General features: G+C 41.2%; 3 protein-coding genes across 8 annotated transcripts; 2 read left to right on the forward strand and 1 right to left on the reverse strand.

The window, feature by feature from the left end:
• Positions 1–732: 732 nt before the first annotated feature.
• On the reverse strand, positions 733–3,600 carry LOC135597572 (cytochrome c oxidase subunit 5C-like). 4 transcript variants are annotated; one of them, XM_065090703.1, is made up of 2 exons: positions 3,454–3,600; positions 733–1,061 (listed from the first exon to the last, which is right to left on the reverse strand). In XM_065090703.1, the coding sequence occupies exon 2, from the start codon at positions 1,054–1,056 to the stop codon at positions 865–867; it is 192 nt and encodes a 63-aa protein (XP_064946775.1). In that variant the 5' UTR covers positions 1,057–1,061; positions 3,454–3,600; the 3' UTR covers positions 733–864. The 4 variants fall into 4 exon arrangements, with proteins under 4 accessions (XP_064946775.1, XP_064946776.1, XP_064946777.1 ...); XM_065090704.1 differs by having other exon boundaries at positions 733–1,065; XM_065090705.1 differs by having other exon boundaries at positions 733–1,056; positions 3,454–3,593.
• A 176-nt stretch (positions 3,601–3,776) lies between these two features.
• On the forward strand, positions 3,777–8,540 carry LOC135584476 (nuclear intron maturase 3, mitochondrial-like). 3 transcript variants are annotated; one of them, XM_065090707.1, is made up of 4 exons: positions 3,777–6,316; positions 6,406–6,498; positions 6,656–6,709; positions 8,060–8,540. In XM_065090707.1, exon 1 carries the CDS (start codon positions 3,880–3,882, stop codon positions 6,139–6,141), a length of 2,262 nt encoding a protein of 753 aa, XP_064946779.1. In that variant the 5' UTR covers positions 3,777–3,879; the 3' UTR covers positions 6,142–6,316; positions 6,406–6,498; positions 6,656–6,709; positions 8,060–8,540. The 3 variants fall into 3 exon arrangements, with proteins under 3 accessions (XP_064946779.1, XP_018676345.2, XP_064946780.1); XM_018820800.2 differs by having other exon boundaries at positions 6,406–6,495; XM_065090708.1 differs by lacking the exon at positions 6,406–6,498.
• A 503-nt stretch (positions 8,541–9,043) lies between these two features.
• Positions 9,044–13,294, forward strand: LOC135597573 (protein trichome birefringence-like 6). The gene is made up of 5 exons (XM_065090710.1): positions 9,044–9,983; positions 10,061–10,253; positions 10,324–10,514; positions 12,453–12,611; positions 12,712–13,294. The coding sequence occupies exons 1-5, from the start codon at positions 9,172–9,174 to the stop codon at positions 13,037–13,039; spliced, it is 1,683 nt and encodes a 560-aa protein (XP_064946782.1). The 5' UTR covers positions 9,044–9,171; the 3' UTR covers positions 13,040–13,294.
• The last annotated feature ends 35 nt before the right edge of the window (positions 13,295–13,329 follow it).

A 13,329-nucleotide genomic window follows, 5' to 3' on the forward strand; every position in this document is an offset into this window, starting at 1 on the left:
GTGAGCCAGGGAGTTCCGGGGTGGTTACGTGCGCGTAGACGGCTCCGGTCGATGCGCAGGCTGGGCCGCCGATGGGTTTGCTGATTGGGAAATGAGCGGGATGACGATCTGCACCATTCCCGTCAAGGTTCGAACCTGGAAGGCCTCGGTCGACACAAGTGAAGGGACACTAAGAGTGCCTTCGGGCGGAAGCAAACTCGGGTCGTTGAACAAACGCCAGTAGCATTCCAAGGTCCGATGAGGTTGTCTGCCCGTGGCCCTTCATGCGAGGGGCGCACGACCGACGCTCCTGTTAAGAACAACCCATCGGTTGGGGGCTCGTTGGTGTCGGTCTGTGGATCCCTCGACATTGGGGCCCTTCCTCTAGTGCCAAACTGTTAGTGTAAACAACCTTAAGCCGTGGCCTCGGGGCCAACGCGACTGGGTTCGAGTCCGAATGATGGGGATCTTCCCGAGATGACCTTCGAGTCCACCGAGGTGGTCGGGTGCGATGATCGAGACGGTGTCGTTGTCTCCTCCGAGCAGGAACTCCTCGCCTTCGCGTCTCGCGGTGACCTTTGGCTTCGCCCCTGTATAAAGGTCGAGTCGGGGTGCTCGGCCCGACCTCTCCGACGATCAAATTAGTTGATGTGAAGAGAGATTCAGATGAAGTCTTTTTGTGTGCCTGTTTCTCCATGTTGTTCAACAGACATTATATAAACAGAAATTGAAGTCCATAGCATTACTATGGTGTTATCAACAATTACCCAAATTTATTCAAATTCAGCAGTAAAAAAGTGCAAATTAGACTTGAACATGTTCTTCAGCTTCCACACAGAATGCTGCTGGTCTCTGTTCACACCAAAGGAGTGATATAAAAGATGGCTATTCTTCTGCAACAACACTGATCTCACCCTTCTCCAGCATGTCATAGAAAGCTCTTATTTTCCTCTGCTCATTCCAGTGGTGCATCTTCCACAGCCCACCAGCAAATAGTCCCAAAGTAAGGCCAATGCAGATCTCCTTGACAACACTAGGACCTTTCAGGGTAGCGTGTGCAATTTTATGAGCAGCCATCTGTTCTTTCTTGGGCAAATTTCAAGCCAGACAAACAACAAATTAGAAACTGTTGGACAAAAACGGTAGGAAGGGTTAGTTAAGATACTCCAAGTTGCTGATTCAACCTGAAATCATATAACCTTGTTGAAGAAATAAAAATTTCTGATATCCACTTTTTTCATATAATACAACCCTTGCACTAATTCAGATATATAGCATTATTTAATAAGTTATACTATCTACATCAAGCACTTTCTATGCTCAAACTCAAACAAAAGGTAAGTCTAGTAAGAGATTGACAGACATTTTCAATGCCAAGTATCATGGATTTAACTCTCAGAAGCAATAAAATCATCCAGGAAAGTTCACGCAATAATTATAAATTAATACTTATTGTAAACAACAGAACAAGACAGAGGCTTTGGACAAAACCACCTCTATCCAAACAACACTGATGCAGAGGAGGAAAGCAGGAAGCAGAAATCTATCAAAAGATCATCTGACACATTACTCAATGAGCAAGTGAGCACAAACTGAGTTCGTGAAACCAAAGTTCATCATACCGCAATATACCGCTTGATACAGGCAGTATGTACCGGCCCAATAGAGGACCAGTATGGGTAGGCCTTCATACACCATATGTTGGTACACTCAGTACAAACCATACCGATAGTTGATCGGTATACCGGTACGGATAGGTAAGGGGAACCATACGTGAAACTACAGTAACCCATCTATGGAGACGATAAAGATACAGAATTAGAACAAGCTAAAGCCCTTTATTTATTCCTCATGTTCATGCTGGTGCATTACCATTTGATTGTTTCAATTTACACCAAACAGTACAATATAACATGTAGTTTTAATTAACTCTATCTGCCTCAGCCTAACAGCAATAAAGATATAATTTTTCAAACTTTAGCAACTCAATGTTAAAGCATTTTATGATTTTGCATATTTCAGTTTTCAGTGGCAGAGAACAATCCATGAATCTAAGAGAACATGAAACCAAAATTATATCATAGAATTAAAAAGGAAAAAATCATGTGAAATAATATTCATGATGCTAGATTTTTTAAAATAGTTTGCATCATGAACATAAAAAACAACTCAACTAATTTGGTTTATTAAGCCACACATGCAGTCTCCATGGAGGTCCCGTTTTTTTTATGAATGACCTATACAGATGCTTGAGCCTCATACATGAGATTTTGTGAACAAAGACTTGAATCCCTAAATCTTTAGGACACAAAACAATTCTGTATGCGTGTGTTTCTTTTTACCCCTGTAGTGTGCGGGGGAAGGAGAAGGGTGGGACAGCATGGCATACATAAAGCCAGTGGAAAATAGGCATAGAAGGGAAGTAAAGGAAAGGTCAATATACAAATATTGTTCTAAATTGAGGATAAAATAGTATTACTGAATGTTAACTCTCCGAAGGTGCAAACTTTTACATGAAGACGAAGTAAATAATGCTACAATGCATGATCCAAAAAGCCATATTACTTAACAATTTCAGGAAATGATCTTCACAATCTTCAATATCACCTGGAAAAATGAGTTCACTGGGAACTTTTACAATAAATTTTACAACAATAGCAAGAATGATTTACTGTTTTTCCTAAGAATCAAGAGTAATCTTTCATCAAATCTAATCAAATTAACCTAGTTTTCTTCCCAAATTTCAAGATCTTCTCTGAATCAAACTCTCAAGTTTAGTTGAACTGATCAAAAGCTCCTTCCCATGAAGATTACCAGATCCCCTTTTACTCAAGTTCACAGGCTTCACTATAGAAAACCCAACAATCGCCCCTGTCTCTGGCTACACCCCTAACGATTTCCCTTAAAAAGTTTTGTACATTCTGGACATGTTCTTAATCTCAATTCCAGCTTTATATCCTTTCCCATACCTCGATTTAAAAACCAATATAACCTATTCCCTCCCTGTTCCAGATACTAGCTTGTGTTTTTCAGCTCCATAATTGTCGCACACACATACACACAACAACCTGACCGCAATAAAAAGTAACACATACATTAAAAACACAAAAGGTTGATGAAGCAAACAATTCATCGAGGATATCAACCTACACACAAATATGTGATGAACTTTTCCATGTTCCCCCTTAACATTTGACATCCAAATATGTGATGACTAATTCATCTCAATTAGCAATAGCAAGAAACTAACCCTAAAAATTCCCAGCCATCAACATATCAGAACGCAAAAGTTCTACCAGCAGCATCCACTAGCAAAACACAAAATCCTTCTTTTTCCGACACAAGTTTTAGGGCAAACTAGCGTCAGATCCCAAACGACAAAACCAATGAAACAATCAGGAGTGCGCAGAACTGATTGAGATCTTTAGTAAAGAAATCCTGATTGGAGAAACAAAAGCGGAGAAAAGGCAAAACCTCGAGAGATCTCGATCTTGGACGCGCCTCACCAGCGATTAGTCTCCACGGGCGCACAGCGAGGCGGCGTCGGTCGATTTTATTGGGTGTCCTTCACGCATCCGCTGTTTGGTAAAATTACGGAAATGGTCAAATCCCGAAACGCTACAAAACCCGATACACGTTTTTATAACGGTTCGTGGGCGTCGCATATTTGATGTCTTTGTTCATATGTTTACATATTAATTATCTGTAGGAAATCAAATAAATTATAAATATACTCACAAACGAACCAGTGGGAGTGGGGGTGGGACCAGCTTTTCTGAGGGGACGAGTCGGGTGGGTGAGTGAAAAGGGTAGGCCGGCCGGGCAACGTGAGAGTACAAGCGAGCGACTTCTGGCTTCCGTCTCCGTCGCCGCCACCCCGAGCAGCACCCGCAAGGATCGATGCTTTTAGGGCTCAAAACTTGGCCTCTCAGGTCTCTACCCTCCTCGCTTCGATTCCTTTCCTTCTCTACTCCCGCACCGCCGCTCCAAGACACGAGCCCCATCTCCCCCTCCGATCTCGAATCCCTCGTCCTGCGTCAGTACCGTGCCGGCAAGTTCCACAACCTCCTCCCCTACGTCGTCGCCACCCCCTCCGTCCTCCTCGCCGCCATTGGCCGCCTTCTCTCCCGCGCCAACCCCTCCATCCCTACGCCTTCCCTCGCCGCCCCGCCCTTCTCCGTCGATGCCCTTGCCGATGAACTCGGCTGTGGCGGCTTCGACCCCGCCGCCCACTGCGCCACCCTGCTCCCTTCTCGGAAGAAGGGAGAGGCCCTTACCCTTCCCGATCTCAAGCTCAAGGTCGTCGTCGAGGCCGTCCGGATGGCTCTTGAGGTCGTCTACGGGAAGAGGTTCGCCACGTTTGCCTACGGCGGCAGGGAGTCCATGGGTCGCCACACCGCCGTCCGCTACCTCAAGACCACGGTCCAAAACCCTACGTGGTGGTTCCCCGTCGCCCTCCGCCGCGAGCCTTTCGGGACCCGCCACCTACGCCGCCTGGTTGCCATCTTGGAGGAGAAAATTGAGGACCCTGCTCTCGTTGCCCTAGTTGAGCGCCTATTTGGCTCACAGACAATATCCATCGAGTTTGGAGGAGTCCAACTGGGCCGCGGGTTCCCTCAGGAGAGCGACCTGAGTGCCATTATACTCAATATCTACCTTGACGCCCTGGATCGGGAGATTAAAGATCTCCGGGCTGAAATCCACAAGAAGAACCCGAGGCTTGGTGGCCTCGAAGAGAACGAGACTTCCGGGGTTTTTCACAAGCCAATTAGGGTTTATGCCGTGCGATATCTGGATGAGATATTGTTGGCTACTTCTGGCTCAAAATTGTTCACCATGAATGTTAAAGACAGGATTTTGAAGGTCTTAGAGGACAATTTGGAGCTCAAAGTTGATAAATTGAAGACTTCAATCCACAGTGCTGTCTCTGAGAAGTTGAATTTCCTTGGAATGGAGCTTCAGGCCGTGCCTCCTTCAGTCCTGCACCCACCAATGTCAGAGAAGGCCATTCGAGCTAAGAAGAAGTATCTAAAGAGGAAGGCAGCGAAGGCTCAGGAGTTGAAGAATGCTCGTGAGACTAGACGGAAGAAGCTTGGTTTGAAGATATTGAACCATTTGTTTAAGAAGCTCAAGCGTGGGCATGAATTTGAATTTGATTTCCGGATAGAGAGTGAGGTTAGGGAGGTCTTTGCAAATTGGGCACATGAGGTGGTGGCAGGGTATTTTAAGTCTAGAGAGGACTGTTGGCATTGGCACCGGATGCTCAGTACTGGTGATTTTTTGTCTTTGAAGAGGATTAGGGATCAATTACCACATGAGCTGGTGGATTCCTATGACCATTTTCAGGAGAAGCTTGATAAGTATTTGATGCCTATTGGGGCTACTAGAGATGTGGAAGAAGAGGAAAGACTGGCAGAGGAAGAAGAAGAGAGGAAATATGCTAAGAGAACTGTAGAGGACTTGACAGAGCTGCGAATGAGGGTGAATGCCCCGATGGAGCTCGTAAGGAAAGCTGTGAAATTGGCTGGATTTACGAATTCGATGGGAAGGCCCAGGCCTATTAAGTTGCTCATCTGTTTGGATGATGCTGATATAATAAAATGGTATGCTGGTGTGGGGAGGAGATGGTTGGAGTTCTTCTGTTGTTGTCGTAACTTTAAAATGGTGAAGACGATCGTCACCTATCACTTGAGGTTCTCATGTTTCTTGACATTGGCAGAAAAGCATGAGGCCACAAAGCGCCAGGCCATTAGTCATTATACTAAAGATCTGAAGGTTACAGATGTAAATGGAATGGAAGCGGTGCACTTTCCAACTGAAAGGGAGGTGAAGATGATGGGGGATCAGAATCTCTCTGATCCAAAGCCTGTGGATGGTGCCTTAACTCTTATATTGGCTAGATTAGCCACCAATGAATTTTCTTTCCCTTGCTTGGCTCATTTTTGTGGTCAGGTTGATACTGTTTTATATAGAATACGTTTGCTCCAAAATCGTTTAAATGTGGATCCCCTTAACAAGAGCAAGTGGGTTCCAGGGATGGGAGCTATACATGAGAGCCTAAATAAAAAATGTCTTCCACTTTGTTCCAAACATGCAAGTGATTTATTGTTGGGCAAGATCTCTCTTCAAGACATTGATTGTACCTCCTTCGTGGATATGTAATAAATCTTCTAGGAAGTATCTCACAGAAATCACTTGATGGTTGCCAGCCACTTATTGTGTGACATATATACTCATCGTGGCTAAATGTTGTGGAGTGAATAGAGTAGTCACATTCCAGAATCATACAAATTTTACCCTGTTACCCACCATTGAATTCCCACAATTTCTCTTCAAGGTAAGGCAATGCATTTAGGAGTTAATGGTTCTGTGTTGGTTATATATTTCTGAAATTTGGTTATACTATTTTTGTGATTTCTTGAATAGGGAAGCTATGTCAAAGATTGTGGATCTCCAATGTTTTCTACAGTTGAGAGATTCGAATGACAAGTGATGGATAGGCATAAAATATGCTGTGTGGTGTGTCCAAACTTTTGTTGTATAGCTTTTTTCTGATCAATTTCTTAGACTTCTTTGCTATGGAGTTTTCTTTGCAAGGACAATTATAATATGCTTAATAGTTTCTATTTCTAATGCTTGTTTGTGCTGCTGACATAAGCTATTTTGTTAACTGCAGGATGTGGATGTCCATCTGATGTGCTCTGATGTTGCAACTTATGCTACTTCAACGGTGTGCTTTTGATTCTTGTTTTTTTCTCATGAGCACTTCTTTATGCTTTTCTTGTTAGTGTATGCTTTTGTAGTTAATAAGAGATTAGACACTTTTCACTGAAGATGAATTTGGTGACTTCTGGGTTTTTGATAATGACCAATACAAACAAGGATCATGAGGTCCTATATGCTTTTTTATTATTGTGTTGACTGGTATTAGTGCTGCCAATTTATCTAATAATAATCTCCATTTTTGTTGGATTTTTGCTAGAATAGTGTGAGACAAACAGTGCTCCATTGCTTTAGGGACCAGACTTCCATTCTCTCATTAATTGGATTATTTTGTCTTGTGTGATGCATCGGCCAACTTATTTTATCTAAGTAAAAAACTAATCCCATTCTCTAGATTGATGCCATGTGCACAAGCAAAAGTTGCAGGTAAGACTATACATTTGATCACGGTGAAAAAGAAGACAAAATATTAAACCTTTTATGTCCTCTCAACCAATTGCGCTGGAATCATCATCTCAGTACACGAGCCAAATCCTTGACTTTTGCATGTGACCTTAGCATTTTCGTGGACAATATTATGCATGCGAGTCAATTTACCGTAGAAAATGAAAAAGAATACAGGATAGTTTAACTTCCTCACATTACTGCAAACTTTTGAAAGCCTTCTTGTCAGGTTCATCCTTTAGGATAGAGAACTAGAGACTGCCGGCTAAAAGAGTTTTGCTAATAGGGATTTCTAGTATTATGGCGAATTAATTTCACAAATTTTTATTTGTAGTTTTATATTGGAGAAAGAAGTTGATTGTTGTTGCAGATGCTTGTTTTTGTTAGCATTATTCTAGAATTAAGACTTTGGAGAACGGTAAAATACATCCTTTTGCCTTTGTTGTCGACCCTTGACTTTTGCAAATGGTGATCTTAATCTGACTGACCGAACTTAGTAGTCTATTCTCATGTGTTGTTTCTCTGATTCTTTGGGTGTTAATAGATTCACCAATTGATTCTGTTGGTATCTGTAGTTTATTGAAGGGTGCTCTGTTCAGTTACCACAATTTATCGGCATATCTTCATTTTGTAGTTCTCGAAACCAATTTTCACCAGAGTAAAAGCACTGTCTTTCCAACTTATAAAGCATTTCTGTTGCCATATAGAAGTTTCATGGAACGAATTTCACCCTGTAAAATTTGAGATTCTCTGCGTGCATGCTGTATGATCCACAGATGACAATCATCATCCACAGACTAGAATAATGTACTTAGTAATGATTGGAAAGCTGCTAATAAGAAACAAACACATAATATTATAACTTGATTGGGCTTGATGGAACTGTAATGGTAGTGATTTTTTTGGCTTTCAGGTAGCTCCGGGGAAGACAAGGGATGATGGATGTGGTTAAGAGACAGACGTTTTACATGCTGCAGTTGGCTAAATCCTTGTTATATCTCAGGTGAAATGGCGGACCCTTGAAAGTTGTGATTTTACCAAATCAAATTCCGCATGTTGCGCTAGCAAGAGCATAAGGTGGACGGATTTCTTCTTCTCTAAGAGTTCATAGAGGACATCCATTGCAGGGTCAGTATGTGCTGTGGATGTCTGAATGCCACAGGCACTCATGTTGTTCACCACCCAATGGCTTTGTCGAATATGATGGTTTCGATTCCTGCTGTTGTGCTATCTCTATTTTATTTGTATCAGTTACAATTTCATAGGAAGAACAGATGAAATTGATTGGGAGCACGATGTTTTTAGATATTGGTGCTTAATATGATATATGTATGTATTGTCTTTGTTGAGATAACGGATTAGTTAATGAATTATTGGTCTCAGATTCGAATTCATGTGGTTGGAATCACATTGTGGCAGATAGAAAAACAATAAAACCCAACTTCTTCTGATTAATTCCATATAAAAGGAAACAATCATTTAATTGATCATAAAGGAAAATAATTCTTGATCTATTCAATCAGGAAGGATTGGATTTTTTTTCTTCCATTATTCAATCAGTTAGAATATTATTTCCTTTCAGTGAAAATCAAATAGACATTAAGAATATAATCACTTCTGTTTAAGAACTTCAGATTAACTATCAATAAATATTATTATTATTATTATTTTAAAAATATTTAAAATATAATAATATAATTTTTTTGATATATTTTAAATAGATATTAATATCTAAGTTTCATCGTCATTGTCCTAACGCTCAACCGACGATGGTTAACTACAGTGGCGTATCTATCGGATTTGGAACTGCATGTGTACGTGCATACTGTCTTCTTACTGTGATCCAACACTGACCTTACCAAAGTAAACACCGGACCGCAATCTAAAGCAACTCACTCCACACCGCACGCTCCTGTTTCGAACCGCTGTCTTCTTCGTCCTTGACCTTAGCACATGCGCGCACTTCTCCAGGACTTTGGCGACTGTCCTTTCCCTTTTGTGGAGGAGACCCTGTGAGAGGCAGCCATGGAGAAGCCCAGGAGCCTCTCCATCAGGCCCACCAGGCTACTACTGCTCGCTTCAACCGTCTCCTCCTCTCTCCTCTTCTTCTTCTACTTCTCCTTTTGGCTTCTGGAGAACGCCCCCTCCGGCAGCAACTCCGCTGCCTATTTCCAGCTCGTTGGAGGCATCGAGGCTGTGGGATCTCACCCCTTTACGGACTCCGACAGCAGTCTCTTGGATAATGCGACTGGGATTCCCATCGCTGCTGCGACTCACGTGTCGGTGATTGGCAATCTCTCTCTGGAGTCTCGGGGCGTAGGAAATGAGGGGAAAGACGAGATCTTTGATGATGTCCAAGCGAGAGAAGCTAGTGATTCTTCCACTGAAGTACCGGATTCAAATGATTTTGGTGGCGGTCCAGATACATTTGAAGACGATAACAGTACTGATTTGCCCGATGTCAATCTCAAGAACAGTTCTGGGTTCTCTGGCGAGGTTTTAGCTGCTGTAGCCGAAAGGATTGGAAGAGGAAGCAGTGAGTTGGATGCTAGAGGAATGGAAAGGGGGAAATTGGAGGCTGATACGACGATGAGCAACAGAAGTTTCTTTAGTTCCTTTGGTCAAGGAGAAGCTTCACATGTGGAGAATCATGGGACCAAGGACAAAACCACATGTGATGTTTCTGATGGAAGATGGGTTTTTGATGAGAGTTATCCTCTCTACGCGAGTAACTCGTGCCCCTTTGTAGATGAAGGCTTTAGCTGCGAGCAAAATGGGAGGTTGGATAAAGACTACATGCAATGGAGGTGGCAACCTTACGGCTGCAGCATTCCACGGTATAACTCTTCTCTAGTTTGATCTGGAAATTAGAAGCTGTTTACATCAGTATGAGCTTGATGGATATACCATTTAGGTTCAACCCTGTGATAATGCTGGAACTAATCAGAGGGAAAAGACTGGTTTTTGTTGGAGATTCAATTAACAGGAACCAGTGGGAATCGATGCTGTGTATGTTACGAATGGCTCTTTCTGATCCTACCAGAGTTTATGAGGCTCGGGGGCGGAGGATCACAAAGAACAGGGGAAATTACAACTTTAAATTCCCAGTATGCATTTAAAATTAGACCTTTTAGCTTGATTAAAATCACAAAATGATTTTTGAGAGGGTTGGTGCAGGACTATGATTGTAGTCTCGAGTATTATGTAAGTCATTTTTTGGTGCGTGAGAGCAAGGCAAGATTAGGACAGAGGCGCGTGATGACGCTACGAATTGATACTATAGACAGGAGTTCATCGAGATGGAGAGGTGCAGACATCCTTGTGTTCAATAGCGCTCATTGGTGGTCACACCACAAAACTAAGTCTGGGTAAGTGTATCATTTGTGCTTCTGTGAATTTAGCTTTCCGTAGTTAGAATTTGTCATCTGATCTTTTTCGTCTTTCCTTATAGGAATTGGTGTTAATTACGAAAACAAAATTATTGTTGCTGAGGCCAAATATTGCTGAGGTCAGGGCACTAGGCCACTAAGATTCTGCATTATCTGTGCCACACCATGTCTCCATGCTACTCACACATCACTTCATGACTGGTTCACCGTAAAGGAACTCATAAGTCATAACAATATTGAAATTCCAGATAGTCATTAACGCAAATTTTATTGCGAAGGTTTTAAATCTGAGGAATTAGGTGTACAACTTAGGTTGTTGAGGTAATTATTTAGATTCTCCACGGGACTCTGCTGTGATGTTCTGGTATTCAGTGGCATTAAGCTTGTGAATATTTCATTTTTGGGTTGATTCGCTCAGAAGAGTTCTTCACAAAACTGCTTCCTAGTTGCCCTATTTAAGATTGAGCAGCATTGTAGCAGAATAATACAGGACGTGTTCTAATCTCGTTCAGTTTCATATTTATTTTAATATTTCAAGCCATCTAAGGTAAGAGCCATTGAATTAATATATATCATTTATTACAAGAAACAAGAATAGCTAGATCCTTTATAATTCAGTTAAATGTTTATTTTTGCTAGGATAATACTCATCGATGTTTTTGACATTTACTGGAGAAGAATGCCTTCTATCAGAGATTGTTGTTTGTACAATTTTGAAATAGTATTTACATAGTTTGAAATACCAGTACATTACCAATACGAATCTCGGTTCAGACCAGCATGGTACTGATATCAATCTGTATCAAGTGTTGTTACAGATCTGTACCGATCAGTCTAGTTAGTTTTTATACCAAATTGATCTTTTCCTTTCTTTAATGTATATAAAAGTATAAAACCCCCCCTGATTTCTATTCTTTGACATGTTTATGAGATGCTCTCAGTCACAATGAAATTACATAGATCTAATTGAAAACCCTATCTACGACATATATGCCTGTCTTGTTATTTCTATGTAGATTTAGGTTAGATCCATGCTATTATGTCTAGATTCATGCAAATCTAAGTTAGATTCATGCGAGGCTGGCCTACATCCCTGTAGAGTTGGATTCAATCCATGTGTTTTTACACTCGTTCTAGAATTAATTGAAACTTATAATGCTTGATTGATGTGTACATTAAAACTTAATGCTAAGTTGCTAACAGAAAATTTAAATGTTTAATGAAAACTTCTAAAAATATCTTACCATAAATATGGGCATAATAAGTGGAAGAGTTTTTCTTTTTCTCTGTTTGTTGATGTGGCCTCATTGGATCTTTGAATTGCAAAGGAAGAGAGTAAAAGAGAGAAAGAGAGGAGTAGAAGATAAATTCTTAGACACCCTTGTTAGAAAATTCTCTAAGAGCTTAAATTTTAAAAGGGATGGCTAAATAGTAGGTGTTAGTTTTGTCGCAGCTCAGTATATGGTCTATGTTTATCAAATACTCTACACTAAAATCAGTATCTAAAAATTATCAGTTGGTAAGCACAGTACATGTGCCAACCAGCCGTATCATTTGGCCTGTACACTGGTTTCAGCTCGGATCAATATTTATCGGTTGGTAGGCACCAGTCCTTGCTGTGTTTAAAACCCTTGCATTATAAGGTATAGAAGCTGTTTGATTTATGTGGTTCGACTATCTGAGTTAATCCTTTGAACTTTTTAATTGCAAGATTCCATAGAGACACAGAATGGCTCACGGGACTATAAGCTAACATCATCTAATATAACATATTGGTTAAAGATTAGAACAACTTTAAAGAAGAGTGTTACGGTTCATGTATCTGCACCATGATAATGGTATCATGTAACATCTAAACATTATCCATCCATTTATGTACTAGCTTAAAACATACTAACTTTTCTAAATCCTCGACAGTGTGAATTACTACCAGGAAGGCAACCAAGTTCATCCACACCTCGATGTTTCTACTGCTTTCAGGAAAGCTTTACTGACTTGGGCATCGTGGGTCGATCAACATGTCATCCCTGGCAAAACCCAAGTCTTCTTCAGAAGCTCAGAACCATCACATTTCAGGTTTGGATTTCACAAGAGTTAAGAAAACCACAACATACAATATAGTACATGAACCGTGTATACTTGCTTATAATTGCCTTTTATTACCTCTGTAACACAGTGGCGGCAAATGGAATTCCGGAGGGCACTGTAAAGAGAGCATCCATCCAATGAATAATACCAATGTGAGACAAGTTCCTGAAAAGAATGTAATCTTGGAGCAGGTTGTAAAGCAAATGAAAACACCTGTGACCGTTCTCAACATTACGAATCTATCTGGACTTCGGATCGATGGTCACCCATCTGTATATGGGCAAAACCCCAGTAAAGGAACTCCAACCAGCATTCAAGATTGCAGCCACTGGTGCCTTCCTGGAGTCCCTGATACATGGAATGAGTTGCTCTATTTCTACCTATCGTTGAGAGAAAAGCCAGCCTTTACAAGCTAGAGTTTTCTCAAAGCTAGCAGATGGAAGACACAAGATTCTTTTCTTTTTGGTTAGGCAGATGCATGCATGTTGCTGTTGCTTGTGTTCAGCATAATGCATCTAATTTTCTTTTATTTTTTCCCCATTGCATATAGGTTCAGATATTTCATTGTCACTTGGCTTTTTGGTTTTGAGAAACAAGGTTGTGATGTTATTTCATGTTTGTAACAAGAAGCTTTTTGATTACTTTTTGAGAAACAAGGTCATGATTGTCTCTCTCTCTCTCTCAACAAAAAGAGGGCTGGTGCTCC

The sequence above is a fragment of the Musa acuminata genome, chromosome BXJ1-11 (assembly GCF_036884655.1).
Source record: "Musa acuminata AAA Group cultivar baxijiao chromosome BXJ1-11, Cavendish_Baxijiao_AAA, whole genome shotgun sequence".
Classification (NCBI taxonomy): domain Eukaryota; kingdom Viridiplantae; phylum Streptophyta; class Magnoliopsida; order Zingiberales; family Musaceae; genus Musa; species Musa acuminata.